Source organism: Sciurus carolinensis, chromosome 6 (genome assembly GCF_902686445.1).
Source record: "Sciurus carolinensis chromosome 6, mSciCar1.2, whole genome shotgun sequence".
NCBI classification, from domain to species: domain Eukaryota; kingdom Metazoa; phylum Chordata; class Mammalia; order Rodentia; family Sciuridae; genus Sciurus; species Sciurus carolinensis.
The window spans coordinates 125937674-125964546 of NC_062218.1; the positions used below are offsets into that span (position 1 = coordinate 125937674).

Sequence of the window (26873 nt, forward strand, 5' to 3'; positions counted from 1 at the left end):
GTCCTTGAATGTCTATTCATTTTAAAAGAGTAAAGCACCAAAAAAAAAAAAAAAAAAAAAACCCTCAAAATACACACAGGTACAGACTGCAGAGTCATTTGGTTTAAAGATGGCCATTTCATTGAAGGAATACTAAACCTTTTATAAATCTAAATACTTTCTCTAGTCTTTGGTCTGCTTTTCCAGGAAAGAATTCTCAAGTTTTCGTCCAAAGAACATATACTTCAAACAGGAAAAACTGACAGCAGATGGGGGGAAAGGAGTAGATGATATTTCAACTGTTGGTCTATGAATTTTCACTTAACCCTTTTGTTGTCTGATATCTCACCCCACTTTCTTATTGCAGCTAGTAACCCTAAGTTTAAAGCCTCTATGGCTAATTTTTAATAACTTTAATTTCAAAGCCTATGTGGCTTAATTTTACATAATAAACCTCCCATGTCCTGCCACGGTGGGGAAAATGTATCACCTGGTAGCAGGACAGAAAGTGATCTGGAGCTCTAAGATGTGCATCGCAAAAAATTTCAACCAGTTCTGCTGTGTTTATTTTTTATCAGTTCTTCTTTCATTGCTTCATTCAAAGGTACTGAAGGGGTCTGTCTCTCACTGGCTGAGTTTTCTCAATTCTGCTAATTCAATTACTACTAATCAATTAGCTACCTATCATCCATAAGTTTATTAACATCTTCCATCCATTGCCACATCCTCTCAGTCGTCAACTTTATCATTCTACACCTTTCATTATTTCTTTACTGTTATTTTAATGAGGGAAATGCACAGATAAATACATGTGTTATATCTACCATGTTTAAGAATTCACCTTCTGATTTTTTTAATTAAATAAAAAATAAGATATTTTTATATATTATATATGAATGTTGTAATACAACATCTTTTGTGTGTGAGATCAGTTTTTTTAATTGGTATATTATGGTTGTATATAACTATGTGATCTTAAGCAAGTTCCTTAACCTTTCCAAACTTCAAGTTTTCTCACCCATAAAATTGGACAATAAGAACAAGTACCTATCTCTACGGGTTGTTTTGCAGATTATATACAATAACTGTGCTAAATGGCAAGCACCCCATGTGAGGTAAGCACTCAACACCATTCAGTTCATATTAACTATTACACAGGGCATCAATTCACCAGGAAGCAGCTTTCCCCACTACTTATAACTGCAGAAAAAAATTCTCTGGATAAGAGATACTATAAATAGCCTACACTTATATATTCTATGTTTTACAGACCTGTATTTTTAAAAAGAAAGTAGGGCTAACTTTAAAAATAGTGTAAGGTTTTACCTGTAAGATTCTAGAAGATCCACAATTTCAGTCTGCCCAAAGTGTTTAGCCCAATCTAAAGCCATCCTGCCAAAATTCAAAGATATTAGACTAAGACAGAGAAATAATTTTTCTCAAAATTATAAAACTATTCACTCAAAATTATGTATTTACCCATTAGAAATGTATTAACATTCATTACACAGTTTCTTTTTCTTTCTTTCTTTATTTATTTTTTTTTGGTGGTACTGAGGAATTAAACCCAGGGGTGCATCATACATACCCAGTCCTATTTATTTATTTATTTATTTATTTTTGAAACAGGATCTCACTAAGTTGCCAAGGCTAGTCTTGAACTTGTGATCCTCCTGTCTTAGCCCAAGTACCTGGGATTACACCCAGTTCACAATTGTTTTTAATTTAAAGATAAACATAAAAAATTCAAAAAAGATACGTGCAGCTACACAAAGAAACAAAGAATGGATATAATTTAAAATTACCAGCCATTTGATGCTTTACTATGGACATTGGCTCCCATGCTAATTAACTGCTCTACTTGACTTGCAAAACCTCGTCCTGCAGCAACCATCAGAGCTGTTGCACTGGTTTCACTATGTCTGTAATCAACTAAAAGAAGGAAAGAATAAATAAAACTGTTCAATTTCTAAAATATTTAAAACCATTTTGTTTTTTAAATTTAAGTGGCAGAATTTTTCTGTTCCTTCACTTTACATGATACATTATATAAACCCTCAAATCAGATCATCCAAGGAAATCTGTTAGTGATAAGCCCTTATCTAAACAGATGGAATAGAGATTGTTAGTGTGAAGGTAGAAGGAATGATGGCTATTAAACCGTTTAAAGCTCATTCTTATAATCAAAACAGGAAAGGAATGCTACTAACTTATCAAACCCTTAAATAATGATCTTAAATCTAGATATTGCTTTAATCACCAAATGACAAGACATACTTCAAGATTTAAAAATGTAATCTTCATCAATGACTATAATGAATGCTTAAAAGCTTCAAGCAAAGTTCATGACAATTTTCTGTTGGTTTTGTTTTACACTTATTTAAGACATAGTTCCAAAATACTTCATAAGAATGTTTTAGCCCATTTGCTGTTGCTATAACTTCAGAGACTGGGTGCTATAACCTGAGACTGGGTAATTTTTAGAAGAAAGAGGTTTATTTAGCTAACAGTTCTGGAGGTCCAACAACATGGCACTGTGTTTGTTCAGTTTCCATGAGAGGCAAGAAGTGCTCAACTCATAACAGAGAAGTAGTGAATAGCTTAATGCAAAAGGGGCCAAGCATGTGGGGGTGGCTTCCCTTACTAATAACCTACTCTAAGGGTATTCAATCCAATCCTATCAGAGCAAGAACTCACACCTTTGAGAAAAGCACTAATTTTCTCTAATGACCTAATCAGTTCTTAAAGGTCCCAACACCCCTCAACACTACCAAACTGGGGATCAAACTTCAACCTGAATTTTGGTGGGGACAAACCATATCCAAACCATAGCAAGGAACACTGGCAAAAAGTTTACTTCTCATAGAACACCTCCATAAGAAGATAATTTAAGTTCCATTAAAAGTTCCTTCCAAGAATATATTTTTCAAGCAATTCAAATATAATTGCTTAGCATTAATTTGCTTAAATTACAAAACTGATATTTTTAAGAAAGAATTCATCCCTGGGAACAAACCTCAGGGTATAATTTAAGAAAATTACAAAAGAAAAAAATTGATTTTCCATATATATGCAATTATCTTCATTATTTAATTAATACCCTAAAATATGTATCCATTATCACTAAACATCCAGAGGTTTTTAAGTGGGGAAGGAATGTACAAGAGAATTACCTCAGGCTTTTGTTTTTTGGATTTTATTTTTTTAAAGAGGTTCTACCTTCACTGCAAAATCGAGAGCAAAATAAAATAAAATAAAATATCCTATATGCCCTCTGCCCTACAATGTATAGCCTCTCCCATTATCTACCAAAATGGTAAATTTGTTAACAACTGATACCTCATCACCCGAATTCTACAGGTGTTACACATTCTATGGGTTTGCAAAGTGTTTAATGACTTGTATTTTTATTTATTATTTTTGGAAACATAGACACTCAATTATCACTATTAGAGAAGCAAGTTACTTCATCATGAGGAGAAAAAGATAACCTAGATAGCAAAGGAATGGGGACTCCTAGTAATAGCAACAAACTAAGGTTTCTTGCCAACAACCATGAGTGAACCTTTCTGGAAGCAGCCCCAATAAATCCTTAGATGACTGTAGCCCTCCCCTCCACACCAACAGCTTAAATGTACCTCATGAGAGACTAGAGTCAGACTACTCAGGTAAGTAACTCCTAATTCTTAACTCTCGGGAAGTATGCAACAATAAATGTTTGTGACTGCTAAGCTTTGAACTCATATGGTACATAGCAAAAGATGACTAGTATGGTAAGTACAACATAAAATGGCTAGTCTTACTAATTATTAGCTACTTCTACAGGATCACATGGGGAAAATGATGGTACTAAAAAGAAATCTATAAAGGTCACAATTTCTTGGATCACATGAAGCATTTCAACCAAGAGTAGAAATATTAGAGATTAACAAAAAGTTGGAAAGTGAAGAAATGTTCATAAAGCTACCACAGCAGTTTTTGTCTTCTTCATATGGCTAAAGATATTAGAATACTAGACTCAGGAAAGCATATAAACATAGACAAAGAATGTGGGACCACAGGATGACCATTACCAAAGTAATATAGTATTCTCTAAAGAACTATCTATAGAGGGAAAAGAGGGGAGGGAGGGGTGGGAGGGAAGGGAAAAAATAACAGAATGAATCAAACAACATTACCCTATGTAAATTTATGATTACACAAATGGTATGCCTTTACGCCATGAACAAACAGAGAAACAACATGTATCCCATTTGTTTACAATAAAAAAAAAATTTTAAAAAAAGAACTATCTAGAAAGATAGTCAAGGATAATACTTAAATACTTAAAATACAATATGTCTCAGACTTTTAATCTTGTAACTTTCAAGTAAGACTGTAAAATTCTTCAGAGTAATATCTTTTCAAAATGGAAAAAAGAGAATGCCAGAAAACTGAAGACGAACAAATATCCACACTTTCAAATACAAAACATTATTTCTCAAAATACAGATTTCCAAAAAATTATGAGCTTTATAAAAGTACATCAATAGGAGCCAAAACACATTTACAAAGAATAAGAAATGACAGAAGATCCTTATTTAAGAGGTTTGTCAGACCAGTAGACATACAGGATTATAACTGATTAAACAATCATACCTACATATTATCTAAAGTCTTTTGTTGCATACCACAATGTTTGGTCTTTGACCTAACCCTATCAAATCAATAAACTGAGATAGTTTATTAATATTAAGTTGTTAAACAGAAAATATGGGCCAAATAGAATGTAATATGAAATTTTAAAGGAATAAATTCTATGTCTTAAATTCAAAATAACTCAGAATAATAAGTACATGATTGGGGTTAATTTAATAAAATGTTAAAAAAGAACTAGAATTTTCAGAGACATAAAAAATCAATAAGACAATGTGTTTGGAAAAGAGGTAGAATGAATTAATATAAATAGAGTAGTTTTTTTAGGCTAATAGACCTATTCCTCCTAATATAGTTATGTAAAGATTAAACTCAGAACTGAGCACTATGCTTTTTAGAAGGATAAAACATGTCCAAAAAAGGCAGACCAGGGCAGGATGGGACTGGACACCATGTTTTTTTTGGTTTGGTTTGGTTTTTGCAAAAAAAGAAGTTGAAGTAATAGCTCAGGGAACAAAAAACTTCAAGGAAAAATAATAACTATATTCATATACCTGAAAGTCTGTCAGACATATATACATACTAAATTTCTTCATTATCACACCATAAGCAGAAAAGGGTAGAAGCAGATGGGTTTCACTTCAGCATATTACAAAACAACATATTATATGTTGCAATTAAAAAAATCCAAATTTGAAAGAATATCCTCAAGAAAATTAAGTGAACTACTGTCGTTAAACATGTTCAAACAATTTATCATTTGGTAAAGATGTTTTTAAAAGTAATAACATTATTGAACACACAGTTTAAAAGATGTACTATGAACTTGTGGGAACCCAGAGATGTGTAAAATAGACAAGGTTTCTGCCCTCATGCATGGTACATGAAACAGGTAGGAAAAAAATTAAAAATGTATGATATCAAGTACTGAAAGGACAAAAAAGAACAACAAAACAGGGTAAGGATAAATAGTCAGAAAAGGATACACTTTTAGTAAGCAGAAAAGACCTGAGAAGGCAATATCTAAGCAGAGTCTGAAATTAAGGGGGCACTGAATCACATAAGTTTTAGGGAGAGCATTCCAGACAAAAAAACCAACAAACCAAAGGCCAAAAGATGGGACTGTGTCAGCATTTATGAAAAAAAGCAAGACAACAGGTATGTCTAAAGCACAATGAACAAAAAGCAGAGTGGTAGAAAATTAGATGAAAAAGGCAAAGATGCAATCACAGAAAGGACTTTGATTTTCATTCACAATGTAAGAGGAAGCATGGAAGAGTTGAGAGTAGGCCAGTGGCAGTTTTCCAAATATCAATATGGTTGTTCTATGGAGAACAAAATGCAACATAAAAAAAGAAGGAGTCAGTGGGCTACCACAACGTTCAGGAGAGAAATGTGGGCTTGGATTAGAATGGTGGCAGGGGAAATAAAATGTGATCAGAGAAGGTATATTTTAGAGAATTAAGTCAATGGGACTTGCTAATCGATTATATATGGTTTATGAGATCAAGGTCAAGAATGAGTCTACATATAATTTGTTGCCTTAGCAACTAAGGTGAATGGTAGTGCCCACTTAACTATAAAGGAAAACATGAGGGAAAAGAGCAGGCTGGGAAGGAAGTAAATGGTGAAGGAACCGAAAGGTGTTTGGGACAATTTTACTCACCTAACAGACAAGAAACTAGAAATGGCAAGTGATCAGGTGTATTAAAGTCAGTGAGGAAGTTAGACTGCAGATTATAAAAATGAGAGGTCATTTAAAATGTATGTGTACTACATGACTAAATGAGATCCATGTAACAAGCAAACGTAAATAGAAGTTAAGGTCTAAGCATCAAGCCTAGGACATTTCATATTTAGAGGTCAGAAAAAAGGAGAAAGATCCTCTCAAGGAAACCAAGAGGTTATAGTCAGAAAAATGAAAGAAAATAAGCCAAGTATGAAATATCAGCTGTTGATTAAAGAAGATGTTTCAAAAAGGGAATGATCAACAATAATTACAATACTACTGAGAGGTTTAAATTACAATACTGAGAGGTTTAGGTGAGGAGATAAGCTACTTGACATTTATATGCTTTCCAACAATTCAATCTGCCTTTTGCCTAGAAGCCTACGGAGTTCTGAAATTCACCATAATCATCTAACAAAATGAGGATAACTCATCAGTGGAAAATATATCACATAATATAATGTATGTACATACAAATTAGAATTTGAGCCCATATAAAAAAAGATATACTAAAGTTTTTCATTTACTAAATGAGCAATCTAGAGCAAAAGTTATTATCCATTGTTTTCTTCCCTTTTTTTGAAATCAGAAATCTCTTTGAAAACCTAAGAAATTATTTCCTAGGGAGTAGGGTTAGGGGACCAGAATGTATGTATGTATACAACATGTATATATAAAGGCATTTTTGTAAATAATCATCATGTATATACAGACCTCATGAAATTATTCTAAAGATACTAGGTTAGATCCCTGATTTAACACAACACTTTATCAATTCCACTATGACATGCTAATAAGATCCTGATTTTTACATTTGACATAAAATAATACTCCAAAAAATCAAATAATTATTGACTGTGAACAAAAATGTAGTATATACATTCTGAATTAAACTATAGTTGTACCATAACTGCGATAGTAATTTACAAATTCAAATAAACTTACCACTAACATTTTCAGTTAAAATAAGGTGAAAGACCTGAGCAAATGCATCAACATCTTTATGTAACCATATGTCAGAAAGACAAGCATCCATTTCCTTGATTAACCATGGTTCAAGGCAATTCACATCTTTTTCTGTCTTTAAATAAAAAAAAAAAATTGTACATTACAAACAACTACACCAGCTTGCAAAGAATGGAAAATGGACACAATGGCAATAAGAACTACTAACCGTATGACCATATGCCATTTTATATTATATGTAATACAGCAAAAGTTCCTCATTCCATCTTACAAACTTTATGACTCACAATGCTATTATCCTGTTCTTACATTAATCCTTTATCTGAGAATGAGTTTGTAAACAAAGAACTATGATCCAGGCACAACATTAACTAATTATACTTCTGATAGAATTTTCCTAAATGTATCTATACATCAGTTATTTCCTCTTCCAACTATAGGTCAGAGGAAGCATCACCTGGAGTTTTTTAACACTGATGCCAGATCCCACTCCACAGAAGGAACTTCAGATTCTATTGTTTTGGGGGGGCGGGAGGGGAGTTGGGGGCAGTGCCAGGGATTGAACTCAGAGGCACTCGACCACTGAGCCACATCCCCAGCCCTATTTTGTATTTTATTTAGAGACAGGAGTCTCACTGAGTTGCTTAGCACCTCACTTTTTCAGAGGCTGGCCTCAGCCCCGCAAGCTGCTGGGATTACAGGCACATGCCACTGTGCCCAGACAGAATCTTTATTATAGAGGACCAGGTTCCACAGAGCTTTAAAAGCTCCTCAGGTAATGTAATTGTCAGCAAGGTCACTAATTTACAAGGTCAAAATGCTGTTCATAGACTCAAATGGATCTCCCCTATACTAAATTAACAATTTTAAAACATTCCTTTTTTTTTAGGCTTTTAATTGGTACGTTACAATTGTACATGAGAGTGGGATCCACTATGCCGTATTCACTCATACATGCACATAATTTGATCAATTTCATTCTCCAGTACATTCATTCCCTTTTCCTCCTTTCTTTCATCCCCTAATCCAATCACTCTACTCTGTTAAAACTTCAAGTAATTTTTAAAACTCATGTACAGTTCATTTGGATGCATTAGAATTTTAAACACTGAAAAAAAAAACTGGAAGTATCTCTGCATTATGTATCTTCTCATGCTCAAAACACTTAAATTCTTTTCTAAAAAGAAACTTCAGGGTTAGGGGCAGAGCTCAGTGGTACAGTGCTTGGCACCTAGCTTGAGAGTGGGGTGGAGGAGAAAGAAGAAAGAAAAGCTGTTCTTGAAAATATATAAATATGTTGTAGTCTAAGATAAACTAAGAGAATTACTCTTCAATTATGCAGTAAAAAATAATTACTTCAAAAAATATTCCTTAACCTACATAATTTTCACTCAAAATTGTGACACCAGTAAGGTCTTACCAGTTGACTAAAGACAGCATCACCACCATCATCCAATAAGTCATACTCTTCAGTCACATTTGGAACAGTTCTCTGCCTTTGAGATTCAGGCTTGAAAGTATTTTCTTGGGCTGAGTACCACTCCGTAAGTGTGGTTTGTTGTTTCTCTTCTAAATTAATTACCAAAGGAAAAATAATTAAATAAGTCCTTTCCTTTTTAAAATGCATTCCTTTGTTTAAAAAGTATTAAGTGAATCTGATATCATATAAAAAGCTGGTCTTATTTTGCAGTTACTTTTTAAACTATATCAAGAATATTTAATATAATGTATTATGCGAAACCACAAGGACATATATAACTCCTTAAATACATCTATTGGTAAGAAGCTTACTTCTAAGTAAGTCCAGAATTAAAAGAAGAGTATTTTTATCCATATTATACATATTGTTTAAATTAATGACTAATATTCATATAACACTTTACAGAAAACTAATTAAACTCCTAACACCAAACCAGCTGTTTGACATACAATTACATATAATTCAAAAGTTTGAAAAGTTTCAAGATATAGGAATTTCACAATTTACATATAAGTGATTCTGCACTGCATTGATAATTAAACTTTTGAAGTGAAGAATTCAAACGAGTTGATATTTAACTATTGTCATACAAAGTAAACAAAGGAATCAAAGTCTGAAGCCAGTACCACGATGACCAATGCAACTAAAAGTAAATAAAAAAGAATCTAAACCCCAATTTGAAAGCTGAAATATAGTATGAGATGTTTTAATAGTCAAATAATGTTATATTTGAAATACACATGTAATCCCAGAAGACTATGAAGATTTGAAAATCTTCACATTTTTATGGAAGATAAGCCCATCTTTGCTCAGGTGCTACTCTTTTTACTCCCTTTCCCACCTAAGAGACAAGTGGTAAGCAACCAGCATATTCTCTTTTGCTTCCTGAAAAGAATGGTTGAATCTTTGGGTGTAAATATACTCAAACCTCCTCAATTCTGGTATCCACTTTCAATTCCTTTTCATAAATTGCCACTTTCAGAACACAAACCAGAATGCAAAGGTATATTTGGGATAATATTCTAACATAATTTTCCACAAATATATGCAAGAGAATAACACTTTCCAGTGTCCTTATACTTCCATACGATAAAGTGGAGTACTCCAAAAAAGTCATTTTCAATAGTAATTTCTTTTATATTTCTTTGATAAAAAGTTTACCTCGCTGTTTTTCTTTTTTGTACTTTAACATTTCTTTGTTTGTATATCCAGTAGTTCTTAAAATATCTTCCAGAAACATTTCTTTTACTTCAAACGGTCTTCCCTGTACTAAATAATAGAAGTTTAAAAAAAAATCAATTTGCATCTTAGAGATAATTGACATAAAAACATCAGAATCCCAAGTTAATGATCCTGAGTGTAATATTCAAATGCAATACCAAAGTTCAAGTGATCTGCACTAATTATCTTTTAAATATAACTTCGGGTTTTAGACAACTGTCTATAATACAATTTTCTTTTAAACAACTGTTCATCTGCTTATTTTTTTCCAGTGTTTATTATCTACCTATTATGTGTCCAGCATCACATTAGGCACCACAAATAGAAATGGCAAACAGAAATAGAGCTATTTCCTGTAGCAGAGGAGACAGACGTTAATCCAATAATCCAGAAAAAAGTAATAATAGAGTTGTGAAAAGTTCTATGAGAGAAGTACAAGACACCATGACAGTATATAATAGAAGGATCTGACCAAACCAAAAAAAGCAACTTCACTGAGAAAACAAGGAACAAGAGAAGCAGATAAGCAAAGTAAATATGCTCTATGAAAAGGAAAGCACATGCAATGAACAAAAATAGCTTGTGTAAAGTCCCTATCGTGGAAAGAAGCATGTTTTCAAGAAACAAAAAGGCCAACCTACTTGGAAAATGGTGGGAAACAGGGAGCAGAGAGAGGACTGTAGTTCAAGATGAAGTAAGAGAACTAGATATCTCATCAAGGGTTTAAGTCTTTGTCCTGAAATAAGGCCATTCAAAAATTTAAGTCCAGGAAGTATTAAACATAATTCCACTTCAAAAACACAATTCTGGATGCAATATGAAGAACGGATTTAAAAAATACAATAGAACCAGATCAGGTAGGAACTACTGTAATTCACTGCAATAATTTAAATGAGACTGGAGATACTAAAAATGGAATAGTAGTAGATAGACTTTTAAAACAGAAGGTGAACTATCTAGAATTTAGCACTACAATGAATATGGGAGAATGATAAAGAAGTGTCAACTACGATTCTTAGAGGTCTGACTTGCAAAACAAGAAGGATGTTACTCTAATATAATGAGAAGCAGGTTGGCTAGTTGAAATGGGGGTATGGTTTCACATGTATCAAATGTACAGTGCTAAAACAAGCTTTCCATTAAGAGGTTTAGATTTTATGCTCCTAATCACCCAAGAAAATATTATGATAATATATACGTTTGTGATTTAGGTGACTAGGTCAACAGTAGTATGATTAACCAAGACAGGCAACACAAGAAAACCAAGTTTTGTAGATCAGTATTTAATTTGGGGTAGATTAGAAGTGAGATGCCTGTAAGATATCTCAATTCAAAAATCTGAATTGAAAATAAAGATTCAGGAGTCATCAGTATACACGAGAAAACAGAAGTAAAGGGCATGAATGAGAACTTCCAGGGAACTAAGTATATATCTCCAATAGCTAGTGAAGTATATCACAGAGCAGGGAAGAAGAAGGAAAGAAAACTAATGATAATAAAGGAAGAGAGAGTGAAAAGAAACAAAGAAATGGATCAAATGAATAATCCTAGAAAACACCATAATTTAGGCACTCTGAAAAAGAAGAGAAGATCACAAAGAAAGCACTATAATGTATAGTAAAATTCAGGAGGCAGTAGTACGAGATGTGAGCATTTCACCAAAATTTAAAAATAAAAAAAAATAAGGCCAACTGTGAGAAATAATACAGAAAATACAAATTAAGATTTTTGACTAGAGGTTGGGGTTGTAGCTCTGTGGTAGAGCACTTGCCTTAAAGGTATGAGGCACTAGATTTGATCCTCAGCATCACATAAAAAATAAATAAATAAAGCATGCCTGTAATCCCAGCAACTCGGGAGGCTAAGACAGGAGAATCTAGAGTTCAAAGTCAGCCTCAGCAACTCAGTGAGGCCCTAAGCAACTCAGCAAGACCCTGTCTCTAATAAAATATTTTAAAAGGGCTGGGGATGTGCCTCAGTGGTTAAGTGCTCCTGGGTTCAATTCCCAGTACCAAAAATAAATAAATAAGTAAATAAATAAATAAATACTTAGTAAAATCTGAATATTAGGTTTGGTAATTATGTCAGTGTCCCAAAAAAAAAAAAAAAAAGAGTAAAAACTATTAAGTGAGCAGCCCTGTACACTTCAAAAATATGAAGCATTTCAGCCTTTTCAAAAAGTAAAATGGAAAAAGCTATTAAAATTAAAAATACAGTGTTTTACTACTCAGCAATTTTACTTTTAAGACCCATCCCTAGAAATAAGAATATGAATGTTCAAAAATAAAGGAATAGTTACATAAGTCATGGTACATTCATATTATGAAATACTAAAGCAGCTGCTTAAAATAATGAACTAGATTCAGAGCTACTGAACTGGAGAACTGTTCATGATTTACTGTCATATAAACAAAGCAACTTACAAGTAATATATTAGGTATGCACTCATTTTTGTAAAACCAATTTTTATAAGCCTTATATATATGTGATACATTTGCATATATTTTAAGAACCTGGTCAACCTTAGTAAGTTGATACAAACAATGCTTTTAAAATCCACAATATCAGGAAATAAGAAAGTTGTATTTATTTGGGTTCGTGTCCGTGTCCTCTATTCTGTACCATTGATCCACCTTTCTATTTTGGTACCAATACCAGGCCGTTTTTGTTACTATTGCTTTGTAGTAGAGTTGAAGATCTGGTATTGCGATACCCCCTGCTTCACTCTTTCTGCCAAGGATTGCTTTAGCTATTCTGGGTTTTTTATTCTTTCAAATGAATTTCATAATTGCTTGCTCTATTTCTGTAAGGTACATCATTGGGATTTTAATTGGAATTGCATTGAATCTGTATAGCACTTTTGGTAGTATGGCCATTTTGACAATATTAATTCTTCCTATCCAAGAACATGGGAGATCTTTCCATCTTCTAAGGTTTTCTTTAATTTCTTTCTTTAGTGTTCTGTAGTTCTCATTGTAGAGATCTTTCACCTCTTTTGTGAGATTGATTCCCAAGTATTTTATTTTTTTCGATGCTACTGTGAATGGGGTAGTTTTCCTAATTTCTCTTTCTGAAGATTCATCACTTACGTATAAAAATGCCGTAGATTTATGTGCATTGATCTTATATCCCACTACTTTGCTGAATTCACTTATGAGATCTAAAAGTTTTCTGGTGGAATTTCCTAGTTCCTCTAAGTATATAATCATATCATCAGCAAATAGACAAAGGGGCCAAAAATATGCAATGGAGAAAAGATAGCTTCTTCAACAAATGGTGCTGGGAGAATTGGAAATCCATATGCAACAGAATGAAACTAAACCCATATCTCTCATCCTGCACGAAACTAAACTCAAAATGGATTAAGGACCTCAGAATCAGACCAGAGACCTTGCATCTTATAGAAGAAAAAGTAGGTCCAGAGCTTCAACATGTCGGCTTAAGACCAGACTTCCTCAACAGGACTCCCATAGCACAAGAAATAAAAGCAAGAATTAATAACTGGGATAGTTTCAAACTAAAAAGCTTTCTCTCAGCAAAGGAAACTATCAGCAATGCAAAGAAAGAGCCTACAGAGTGGGAGAAAATCTTTGCCAATCATACTTCAGATAGAGCACTAATCTCCAGAATCTATAAAGAACTCAAAAAACTCTGCACCAAGAATGCAAATAATCCAATCGACAAATGGGCTAAGGAAATGAATAGACACTTCACAGAAGAAGATCTACAAGCAATCAACAAACATATGGAAAAATGTTCAACATCTCTAGTAATAAGGGAAATGCAAATCAAAACCACCCTAAGATTCCATCTCACCCCAATTAGAATGGCGATTATCAAGAATACAAGCAACAATAGGTGTTGGCGAGGATGTGGTGAAAAAGGAACACTCATACATTGCTGGTGGGGTTGCAAATTAGTGCAGCCACTCTGGAAAGCAGTATGGAGATTCCTCAGAGAGCTTGGAATGGAACCACCATTTGACCCAGCTATCCCACTCCTTGGCCTATACCCAAAGGACTTAAAATCAGCATACTACAGAGATACAGCCACATCAATGTTCATTGCTGCTCAATTCACCATAGCCAGATTGTGGAACCAACCTAGATGCCCTTCAGTTGATGAATGGATAAAGAAACTGTGGCATATATACAATGGAATATTACTCCGCAATGAAGAATGATAAAATTATGGCATTTGCAGGCAAATGGATGAAACTGGAGAATATCATGCTAAGTGAGATAAGCCAATTTCAAAAAACTAAAGGACGAATGATCTCGCTGATAAGTGGATGAGGACATATAATGGGGGGTGGGAGGGGTTAGCATTAGGGTTAGGGATAGGTTTAGGGTTAGGGATAAGGAGTGTGGTAAGAATGAAGGAAAGAAGGACTGTATAGAGGGAAAAGAGGGGTGGGAAGGGTGGGGGGGAAGGAAAAAAAATAATGAATCAAACATCATTGCCCTATGTAAACATATGATTACACAAATGGTATGCCTTGACTCCATGTACAAATAGAGAAACAACATGTATCCCATTTGTACACAATAATAATAAAAAAAAAAAAAGAAATGGAACAAAAAGATAGGGCCAACTGTGAACTTTTTCTCAATGTACAAAGAAAGCACATACAACTATACAACTTTTGTAACTTTTGAAAAGGAATTTATAATTTTTAAGAATTGGAAACAAACAGTTTTTATTAAAGAACAAGAGCAAAAATTAAATGTCAGAATATTCAGAAGTGAATGATAAGTAAACATGGGAGCCCTAGTTTACAAAGGAATCTAGCAATAAAAGGAAGAAGCTAGAGATCGGAATTTAAAGGGAAACAGGATCAAAATAAGGCATACTTCTTTTTAAGATTAGAGAATTGGGTTTACTATACAACATGAAAGAGCTATAGATGGAAAAAGAGAAGTCTAAAACAGAGAACTATGAAATCGATCTCATAAGAAACAGAAATGGATGACCTCTACTTCTGAGCATTCTCCAATTTTTGTTAGAAAAAAACACAAAATCATACCCCAAAGAGTTCTTCCATAAAAATTATATAAGGAAATTTATAATTTAACTTACTATATATCACTGGACAACTTCCAAAATATCTTATAAAAGATTTACATCCAAGGCAGCACTAGAAAGAATTAGTTTCAAAGTTGGATGCTTTTGCAACAAATCTCTTAACTTTGTAAGTAAAAAATCACTAAATCGATCCCTTTCATGCACTTCATCCTGCAGTAAACAGAAATAAAACAATGGAACAGTTAAAAGATTATGGAGGACTAAAATACTAGCACTGCAGGACTTACATTAATTCAAATTAAATGTGCATAAGCCCAATCAGTATTAGTGGAACTTTTGTATTATGGACAATTTAGAAATAATCGGACATTAACAACTTAATGTGGATGAAAAAAGTACTGCCTTTTATCCCACAGAATATGACTATAAAAACTATAATGAATTCAAATTAGTTATGTTTCTGTTAACATCAGTCACATGTGCATTCTTTGATTTTCATAAGTTATCAAAAGCTCTTATTAAAAGCTTATAGATTAAAAACAATCTAATATTTTTATAGTACAAAGTGGTTAAAGGTTAGAATTCTTTAATAAGAGGGTAACTCATCTTTTTATTCCATCATCAGCTAATTAATTTAACAGCTTAATCATGAAATTAAATGACTATAAAGTATACCCTCACTACTGGGAAATAAATGATATTAAAGGAGGGATCAGATGACTAAGTACAGAAATAAAACTTTCACAATTTCTAGAGAACTCTAAGTACTTGCATCATTTTCACATATGAAAATTTTTACATTTTTAAAAAACTACCTACTTGTTCTATTTTCCCTCATATGATCTGATAATACAAAAGTTAATACCAAGTATTTATTTCTAATAATTACAGCACCAAAATAATTTGATCAAAATAGCATTTTCAAAACAAAAAATTAGCTTTCATTTTTACCCTATTCTACAAATGTAATTATGTATTTAACTATTATGCAATCTGAGTTATATATCACAAATTTAGCAATATTCTTACCACAATAACATGTGTCACAGTTGACAATGTACTATCTCCTGCCATCAATGTACGAAGCAATACTCCATTAGTGCAAAATGTCAGAAGCGTCTTTGGAGAAACCCTTTTTAGAAAATCAAAATAAAGTGCATAATTACAAATCCTGTATGTAATTAAAACTGTTACATTAAATGCTAGCCTTATATTACTTTAATAAGTATTACTAAAATTATAGTATACTAGTTTGTACAGTTTATTAACAAAGTTATAAAAATAACTTTGTGTCTAACAATCTCACAAATGTATTATTACTAATAGTTTTCTATTACTAGGTAATGTATTAGGTTTTTAAAAAAACCTTAAAAACTTTTTGCTTAGAGAAAAGAACTACATCACAAATGAAATCAACCTTTTTAATCTCTACTGAAAACAAACAAATGGTACTTCTTTGTAAAGGAGGTATTATTATCCCTAATGGAGGCCAAGCATCCTTAATTCAAAAAGCCAAAATTCAAAGTGCTCAAAAAGTTTCAGATTTCAGAGCATTTTGGACTATGGATATTCAACCAGTAAGTTCATACAAATACCCTAAAATTCAGAAACCTCCAAAATCTGATACACTTCTGCTCCCAAGTATTTAGAACAAGGAATCCTCAACCAATACCAATGACATTAAAACATAGTTACTAACATTTACTGAGTGCTTACTATAAACTTTACATCAAATCTGTGCTCCACATGCCTTTTTAATCTCTTTTTATAGAGGAAATTGAGGTAAAAAAAATTTGCACTAGATTATGGAACTGTGAGATCTGTATCTGTAATCCAAACTTTTTCCAACTATTCAAAATCTCACTAAGTTTAGGCATGACTTCAACATCCAAACATAAACTTACTTGGAAAAAATATCATTTAACTTATCAACAAACACAATGTCTATTTTTAATGAAATATATACATTTAGTCTTTTCTAAGCATTAAAGAAGATACAAGGACTGGCTTTACCTGCTTTCTAATCGGATCTGATAACCAATTGTTTGACCAATCCTTTCCCTTCTCTCTGCAGCAACTCTTTCTGCCACAGCAATAGCAGCTAATCGTCTTGGTTGAGTACAAAATATACGGCAGGGGATACCATTTTTAAAGCAATCATCTAAAAGGAACTGAGGAATCTGAAATGAAAATTTTTAAATACTATAAAATGATGTACTTTGCATACCCTGAAAAATCCAAATAAATCAACTGAAACACCAAAAGAACTAAAAAAGTTCTATAATGTTCAAATAAAATAATCATAAAATCAATAACTTTCATGTAACTGGTAATAATCAACTAGAAAACAATTTTAAAAGATCTGGTTCTTGATAGATACTAAAATTAAAATATTTAAAATTAAATTTATCAGAAAGTATTTAAGGATTATATAAAGACTACAAAATGCTGTTAAAAAATAAAAGACCCAAATAAAGAAATATATTATATTCCTAGATGGGAACAGTCACTATTATTGTAAAAACTTTATTTCTCCCCCAAATCATTCTAAGTCAGTGAAATAATAATCTAAATTCCATTATGGGTTTTCAAATAGTGAAAAGCATAAAGAAAACAGTCTATAATCCCAGGACTGCAAATACTTTTCTATGAATAAAATTCAAGCAGGTAATAAAGATTTAAAATAAGAAGTAAAAGTCTTACCCAGCCTATAGCCAAATGCTCTCTATAAAACTACTTTTCAGTTTCTCATGAACCATTTCAAGAAAAATAATTTACAAAATTATGGATACAAACTTTTTAAAATTGATTACTGTATTTAATGTTTATAATTTGCAGTTTTCTTTTAACCTGTGAGATCTACCTAATGCACTTTAAGAGGTACACATTCCATCTTATGGATGTGCTATAATTTAACAAATATGACTATACATCTAAGTAATTTTCACTTTTTAGGTTATTGGTGTTATTGCTTGCTATTAACAATGCTGAAGTGAAATCTATTCTCCTGTACTTCTACAGATTTATGTATTATAAATCACTGGAAATAAAATGTTCAAACTATGTACATTCATAACTTAGAAAAACTACCAAATTATTCTCCAAAACAATTGAAACCCCTGCCACCAAAGCAAAAGGGCTATTTTCCAACATGCAAATATAGAATATCATCAATTTTTTAAATTTCTGCCAATGATAAACATATTTTGATTTTTATTTCTTCAACTATGAACATCACCTTTTCATATAAATTTTAACCCCTAGAATGAACTTTACTTGTTAATCTAGAAATGTAAATGTGAAAGAACTGCCAAAAATACTTTTAAAGAGAAGATAAATATGTATCATTTTCAAACTACAGAAATTTCAAGATAAAGGAGAACTTCTGAAAGAAAACAGGGAAAAAAAAATACCTTACCTATAAAAGCAAAAATAAGAATGACATCTGACTTCTCAACAGACACCATGCAAGCAAGAATAAAGTAGACTGAAATTAAGCATTGTGAGAGAACAATCAACCATCCTAGAATTCTGTGTTACAAAATTATCCTTCAAAATGAAAAAGTAATATTTTCTCAGATGAACCAAAAATTGAGAAAATTTGCTGCCCATAAACCTGACTTGAAAAAAATGTTTATTTAAGTTCTTTAAAGAGAAAGAAAATAATATAGGCCACTCAGATCTTCATAAAGGAAGAACATCAAAGAATAAAAAGTGAAGGTAAAATAACTATAATTTTCCCTTATTTCTTAACTGACCTAATGGAAAACAATAGCAACAAAAATGTATTTGATTATGTATGTTTGTGTATATACACACACACATATTTATCTTGTGTGAGTATATGTGTGTGTGTACGTATGTATATGCTTATATATAAGTGAAATGAGTGACAGTGATAATACAATGAACAGTAGAAAGGAATTAGGATTATTTTGCTATTTAAATTATTCACACTAACTATGAAGTGGTACAGTGTTATTTCAAACTAAACTTGGATTAGTTGTAAATGTATATTGCAAACTCTAGGGAAACCACTTGAAAAAGTAGAAGACAATGAGAACTAGTTTGCAATATACTATAAACTACAAAAAATAAAAAAGCAGACTCTTGGTGCAGGAACAGATAATGAAATTAGAAATACATAACAAAACTTTCAGGAATAGACCCAAGTACAGAGAAACAATATTTGATCAAAAATTACATCTTAAATTGGGGGAGAAAATGAGCTATTAAATAAATGTTATATTTGAACAACTAGATAATGACAAAAAATTTCTACATTAAATGATACAATAAAATATTCCTGATAAGCTAGCCTAAAAATTCCTGATAAATTTTCAAATCACAGTATGAGCATGAAATATTTATAGGAAAATATTTTTTAATTTGGGGGTAGGAAATTCCTCCCTTAGCATGATTCAAAGTCTTAAAGATTGACAGATTTTATAAAATAAAAATTTTAAACTGCCAATATGATAAACATGTTGATTTTTATTTCTTCAACTATGAGGGAAATATAACATCTTTTCATACATATCTTGTAACATAAGCAAAGATACCACAGATACCATAAGCAAAACTAAAAAAAAAAATTGGAAGAAATTAACATGTTTAACAGACAACAGGCATATATATATATTCATAAGACATAAAGTATTCTAAAAATAAATTTGAAACTTTTAATACCATCAAGATTGTTTTAATATGTTAATTCTTTTCAGAGCTATAACACAGTAACTAATCTAACTATTAAAATTTTAACTGCAGTATTCTTAATCTGGCATTTGCAATTCCAGGAATTTATCCCACTGAAACTCCCACAAGTAAGTGAAGAAATATTAGGATACAATATCCAAAAGTAAATACAACATAAGATTAAAATTCCTGCTCTGCTACTTCCTAGATATGTTAACCATAGCAGCTTAACAGCCATAAATTTTAGCTTTTATTCTCATCTCTAAAAAAATAAATAAATCTACATATTTTGAGGTTACTGAAAGGCTGAAGTAAGACAACTCTTGTAAAGACTCAGCACACCATAAACCTCCTTTATTAGTTTTTTAAGTGTTCAGGAATATTATATGCAACTGTTTAAAAAATGATGTATATCCCTAAATAGTGACATGGAATATCTCCAGTTTCTGAGTTGAAAAAAACAACATGTAAAATGTATATCATTATCCCAAATGTATGTCATTATGTTTTTTAAAAACATTACATATCAGTACTTGTAAATAAATACCTGGGGTTTTAAAAATATATATATATATAAATCAATGCTGAAAGAGATCAAAAACAAAACATGTTTTCCCCACTTCCTTCTCAAAAAAACTGAAACATATTCAAAGTTTCTCACAACAGGTAAAGAGGGTGACAGGAGAATTATAATTCTATTTTTCACTTTCTCTGTAATATTTCCCATAAGGTTCGGGTTTTATATAATTATGAGTAAGGGGAAAAAATTCAAAAAGTACGTAACTTTCTAATACCACTGATTCACTAACGACACTACTTTAAATTGTTTTATTTTATATTTTGTAGAAACAAAACAGTAGTAACTTTAACTCTCTCAGCCAGACACAATTATTTCTCAGGTTTAAACCAACTAGATTAATAGTTTCTTCTTGAAAAGCAAAGTATATAACATAAAACAACTAATTAGATTCTGAAGTACCTTTGTACACCTAGTAAAATGATACACATAATTGTGAAAACATAATCCTTAATTTTAATTTACAAATACCATTATCAACACCCAAATAATTTAAGTAAAAACATTCTTTCAAAACTTCCATAATCTCTATTTAACATAATTAAAATTGTTACAATAATCAAAACCTAATGGTAAAATTTACTCTAAAATCATTGTATCGTTCTCAGACATTCAAATACATTCTTCAAAGTGATTCCATGGAATTTCACTTAGTCATACAAGGAATTATGCTGAAGAAAAAATGTATTTTGTCTTCAGATAAAAATATCATAAAGCTTTTTAATTATTTAGTTTTATCAGCTCATTTTAAGGTTCAAATGGCTAAGTCCTACAAATAAATAACTGAGAAAGTTTATAGAGTCAATTTGTCTTTATGGTTGAATGGAGGTCCCCCTAAAGTTTGTGAGTTCAAAACTTAATTCTCACAATTCTTATGTTAATGGTGTTTGGAGGTGAGATCTTTCTGATGAGAAGCGGGTGGGACTGCCATGATAGCATTACTGACTTTATAAGAAGAACAGAAACCTAAGTTAGCATACATGCTTTGTTTAGCCAAGGGATGTCCTCTACCATGTTATGATTCAAAAGACCATCACCAGTGACCAGGGCCATGTTCTTGGACTTCCCAGGTTCCATAAGCTAAATAAACCTTTATTCCTTACAAATTGACTACATTTATTAAACCAAACAGTATAAGAAATCTTAAACAACTGTCAAAACCAAATTTTGTCTATGAAAGAAAATGTACCTTTTACCTGAACCGCAATCAACAGCAAATTAATTTTAATACTGATCACAAAATGCTGAAACTTAAAGAATACAAGTAAGAAATGGTCATGTTGTGCCATACTTACTTCCAAGTTTTTATCACATGAGTAGAGCTTCGTAGTAAAGATGTACTTTGATTCTGAACATCCAAGTCAAACATATCCTATTAATTCTATTCTCCATTCAAATTATGTTAATTTTTATTGCTTTTATTTTAGCTACTATGTACAAAATACCATACCAGATGCTTTATAGAAATAACCTCTAAAACTTACTCTAAAAGGTAGCAATTAGTTCCATTTTATAAATGAAGACTACATCACAGAGGTCATAAAACTAGCCTAAAACTTCAACATCAAATAAGAGAGGAACTGAAATTTGAACCCCAGGTCAGAGTCAATGTTCCTTCCACAATACCAAACTGCATTCTCACCTGTTTTATATTAAAGATCAACTATTCTAGTTTAAAAATAAATAATAATTTATAATACTTCCTTTTTACAAATTCTCAAAATGTACTCTCAATAACCACTAGTATAATAACCAGAATTCTCTTTTTCTGTTTATAAACACAAGTAGAATAAACTTGACATAAAACTGTAACATGGGGTAGGTTTAATTTTCTTCTGTAAACAACAAAAGAGAAACAAACCTGTGTGGTCTTTCCAGACCCAGTTTCTCCTACAATCAAAACTACTTTATTTTCCTTAATTATTTTTACAATTTCTTCTTGTTTCTCAAACACTGGCAAAGACTGCCTGAATGAGTCAAATTCAGATTCTCCTCTTTTCACTGGAACTTGAGGTATGCCATTGTTGAGTCGCCCACTTGTCTTGCTCATTTCCCGGTTTTCTTTGAAAATGAAAGAACAAAATAATGATCAACATTGAAAAAGAAGTGTTAAAAATAAAGATAAGTAATTTCTATGTAATTTCTTTTAAGTGTTTCTTCTTTATTCATTCTACATAAAGTTAGTAAGCAATGCTTCAACTGTTGTACTCTATACTTCTAACATATGGTACAAATGTTGGTTATCAATTATAAAGCAAACCTCTAAAAAGTAGTTATGATGTACAATATACATAAATTAATAAACTGATCTTCTAATAATTACTAAAAACAAAACAAAATTTTGATAATCTAAATTAAGGTTTACCATCGGTTTCCATCAGTAATAGCACAGAAAATTAAAATTTTATAGTAGGAAAGAATGTGCATTATACTTATAAGACTTATGACACATAATATGAAAATGAAAATAGAAAAGGAAAATAACCTATATATTTTAAATTTATACATGTAAGATTAATAAACAGAATAATATGTGTAAATACAAGGTTGGAAAGCTTAACAAATTTCCTAATTGAGCCTAATTTCCTAATTGGGGTACAATTTCCTATTGAGCCTTTTAGCAAAACCACATTTAACTTAGCAGGAAGGAATAAAGAAGATACATTTTATATTCTCCATATAGCTCAACATATTTTTGCCTACATTTAAAAGAAGTTCTTTGATATTGAGGATCATGTATTTTCTGCAGACCTGCTCCAAAAGACAGTGATAATTATGCAAATTCTGTCACCACAGGCAATAAAATAAATAACTGTCTCGCTCTGGAAGTTATTTTTCCAAAATGGTAAAATTACAACTTCATTTTCTAACCAAAATAATAATTTATCTACAATGGAGCAATTTAATGAACTGAAGAGTCTGCTGATCCATTAGCAGAAGCTGAAGTCCCAATTCAAAATTTTATTCATTAATGCATCATGGCAGTACAATATATCCCAGTTTACAGTTTTCTGGCTGGTTGAATAACTTTAAACAAATCATTTATCTCTTCATAGGGGTAATTCTTACTGTGCAAAGGTTGCCATGAAGTCTTATATAAAGGGTTAGTATGCTGCCTAGCACAAATACGTGCTCAGTAAATATTAGCTATTACTATAATGCTTAAAAAAAAAAAAAAAAAACTTGGTTCAACTCCATGACAAGTCTTAACACTGCATTTTGTTCCCAAATTTTCACAACTCAATCATGTCTAACAAACTATTCAAAGTGAGAAAACTTATTTTATATAAGTTTATTAAAGCAAATCTAAAATGGAAAGAGAATTGTCATCAAATAACAGGGTAAACAAGGAAGCTCGCCAGAAAATACATACCAGCTTCAACTGCAAACACATTTCCTCTTTCTGTTTTAGGCAGAAGTTCAGTACGCTCTTTATTGGTGACAGGAAATCTCTGAATTAGGCTCCTAATAGCATGTTTTGTATTATGAGTCAAATTACAGGTCATCATTGCATGAGCTGTTTCTGATCCATCTTTCTTCTTCACAGTTAGGTATCTATTTGCTCCCTTTCTGAATATTAATAAAAATCATTCGTTTACTATATATAGTCAACTTGTTCACATATGATGTATGCCTACTTAGAAAATGTCTCAAGTAAAACATTGGAAAAAAAACAAAAACACTTCGGGATAAAATGCTAAAAATCCCCCAAAAATGCAATAAAGAGTTATTTAGGGCTAAAATGGCCACAAGACTATTTTTAATTAAAATTTTTAAATGCTGTAAATTCAATTTGAAATCAGCAAAAAAGGCTTACTTACCCAGAAGTGTTAAAGTTTGTCTTTAGCAGACCTTATGGGAGATGAACCATCACCAGTTAATACATGCTGGGAAGCATAAAGAGTGGGGTGGGGGGATCTAAACAAAAGAACCTAAAAGTGACAATGAAAAAGCTATAGCTGGCTCTTCAGATTAATGTGTCCCACTGAATGCTTCCACAGTATGTTGGTAATGTCACACTCCCATGAAAACCTGTCGAGAGAGCCAGTTTTAGCGGCTGAACCAAAAATTCACAAAACAGAATTTCTGATAACTATTTCAGGTACATTTTTTTTAACTGAAGAAATTTGCAAAGCTTCAGGCTCTTCAATTAAAAGGTAATGATGATCTATAACTATTCAATTTATTTCCTGGAAGTTCATTTGTTTCTTCATCTAGTATAGAACTGACCATGTCTTTTGTGATTTATGTAGCTCCAAGAACACTAAGTCAAATGTTATAAACACACAGGAAATTCCCAGGTGTTTTGAATGATTTGATAACACATGCCTATAATCTAGCACTATTATACTAGTTAAGAGCTCAGGCCCCGATGGCTCAGGACACCTGGGTTTGAATCCCAGCTCTACCACATACTGGCTGTGGCACCATAAGAAAATAATTTAATGGCTCAGTCTAAGATTATAATATCTATTTCAAAGGACTATTAAATGATTAAAATGACATACTGTCAAGTACATTTCAATAAAAGTAAATGTAATAGTTACAGATTAAAATAACTGTAATTTCAAAGTATAAAAGATCATCTCAGGAGGTTATGCCATATTTTACCATCTGTCACACGAGTGGGCTCTAAAATAAATGGAAGTTACAATTATCATCCAGGGAAAATATTTATTTCCTTTTCTTGGGGGTACTGGGGATTGAACACAGGGGCATTTTACCATTGAGCTACATCCCCAGTTCTTTTTTTTTTTTTTTTTTTTTTTTTAAATTTTGAGACAGGGTCTCACTAAATTGCTGAGGTTGGCCTTGAACTTGCCATTTTTTTACCTCAGCCTCCCAAGTCGCTGAGATTATAGGTGGGTGTGCCACTGCATCTGACTGATTTCCTAAATTTAAAAAAAAAGTTGCCCCAAATATTTCACAAAATGCTTTATAATTTATTAATGTCACTATATTATAGAAATGAGCAACAGAGTAACAAATATAATAAACAATACTTATTAATTTGATAATTTTCATGATTCTGATTAGATTTAAATTTTGTAAACAATATCTTCACTATAAAAACAATAGTAAGCCAGGAATTCACCTATACAGTTTTACCTATGTAAGTCTTTTAAATGAGGCTTTTATTTTATGATTTTTAATTTCTGGCAATTCCTTACTAAAAACCAAATATATGCTTTCTATGCTGTCATGTGTTCCTTAGTTTTACTTCATAAAATTTTATCTACAGAAAGTAGAAGAACATGCTGAAATGAGCATTAGAGAAAGTCAGGAGGCTAATGTTCACATACTAATAATATTTCAACTAGTTATATGATCAAAAATAAATCATTTTATCTCTAATACTATATACTATTAATAAAAAATCTCTAATATCTATTAGATCAAGATGCTTTACTTTTCTTAAGATATCATCTAATGAAAGTTTTCTATATTTCACCTTTAACTAATTTTCTTTTATTTATTCATTCAATTATTCATCATACATTAATTGAGCACCCACTACTGGCCAGGCACTATGGTAGAAGCTGGAATTACAATGGAATTTACAATTTTGAGTAAACTATACTCTCCTTGTTCAACAAGTCCACAATCAAATTAACGGATTCAAATGAAATCTTTCTAATACAGGTTGCCTAATACAGCTTTCACTTATAAAAACAATTCATATTAAGCAGGTGCAAGGACATAGTGATTATCATTTAAAATGTACTGAATTCAGATTTAGCATAAATGGCAGGACAAAAACATAAAGTTGAGAGTTTCTATGTTTAACAAAAGATCCTACTTGTGACTATCAGTGCTTGTTCCTACCACATTCAGCATCACAGTGGCAATATCGCAAAAGGATTAATGAAATTTTTGGTAAAATATTCACCTCGCCATTGTAAGGATGAAAATAGTACAGTAAAGATTATATACTACTACATAAACTGAAACACTGAAATTTTATCATGTATTCATTCCAAGGTTACTGATACTATGTTTTGATGAAAAACATAAAAATCCCCTTTCCAAAGAAAAATTAACTAGAAACTAGCCACAGAAAATTTTTAAAAAAGAAGTACAGCTACAAAAAGAACTCAAGCTGTCACTATTTGCTGATGCCATGATTCTATATTTAGAGGATCCAAAAACTCCACCAGAAAACTTCTAGACCTAATAAATGAATTCAGTCAAATAGAATATAAAACAAACACACATAAATCTAAAGGATTTTTATTCATAAGCAGTGAAACATCTGAAAGGGAAATGAGGAAAAAAACTCCATTCACAAAAGCCTCGAAAAAAATAAAATACTTGGGAATCAATCGAACAAAAGAGGTGAAAGATCTCTACAATGAAAACTACAGAACATTAAAGAAAGACATTGAAGGAGACCTTAGAAGATGGAAAGATCTCCCATTTTCTTGGATAGGCAGAATTAATATTATCAAAATGGTCATACTTCCAAAGGCGCTATACAGATTTAACACAATTCCAATTAAAATCCCTGACATTTCTCACAGAAATAGAGAAAGCAATATGAAATTCATCTGGAAGAATAAAAG

At 31.7% G+C, this 26873-nt stretch overlaps 1 protein-coding gene across 1 annotated transcript in view; it reads right to left on the reverse strand.

Annotated features, from left to right (window-relative positions):
• Positions 1–26873, reverse strand: part of Ythdc2 (YTH N6-methyladenosine RNA binding protein C2) — a 74027-nt gene that overhangs the window by 39626 nt on the left and 7528 nt on the right. The window contains 11 exon segments of the mRNA XM_047556048.1: positions 1306–1371; positions 1785–1911; positions 7289–7424; positions 8730–8878; positions 9951–10058; positions 15090–15128; positions 15131–15245; positions 16065–16167; positions 17049–17215; positions 22172–22371; positions 23684–23880. Coding sequence (XP_047412004.1) covers positions 1306–1371; positions 1785–1911; positions 7289–7424; positions 8730–8878; positions 9951–10058; positions 15090–15128; positions 15131–15245; positions 16065–16167; positions 17049–17215; positions 22172–22371; positions 23684–23880 — 1407 coding nt within the window.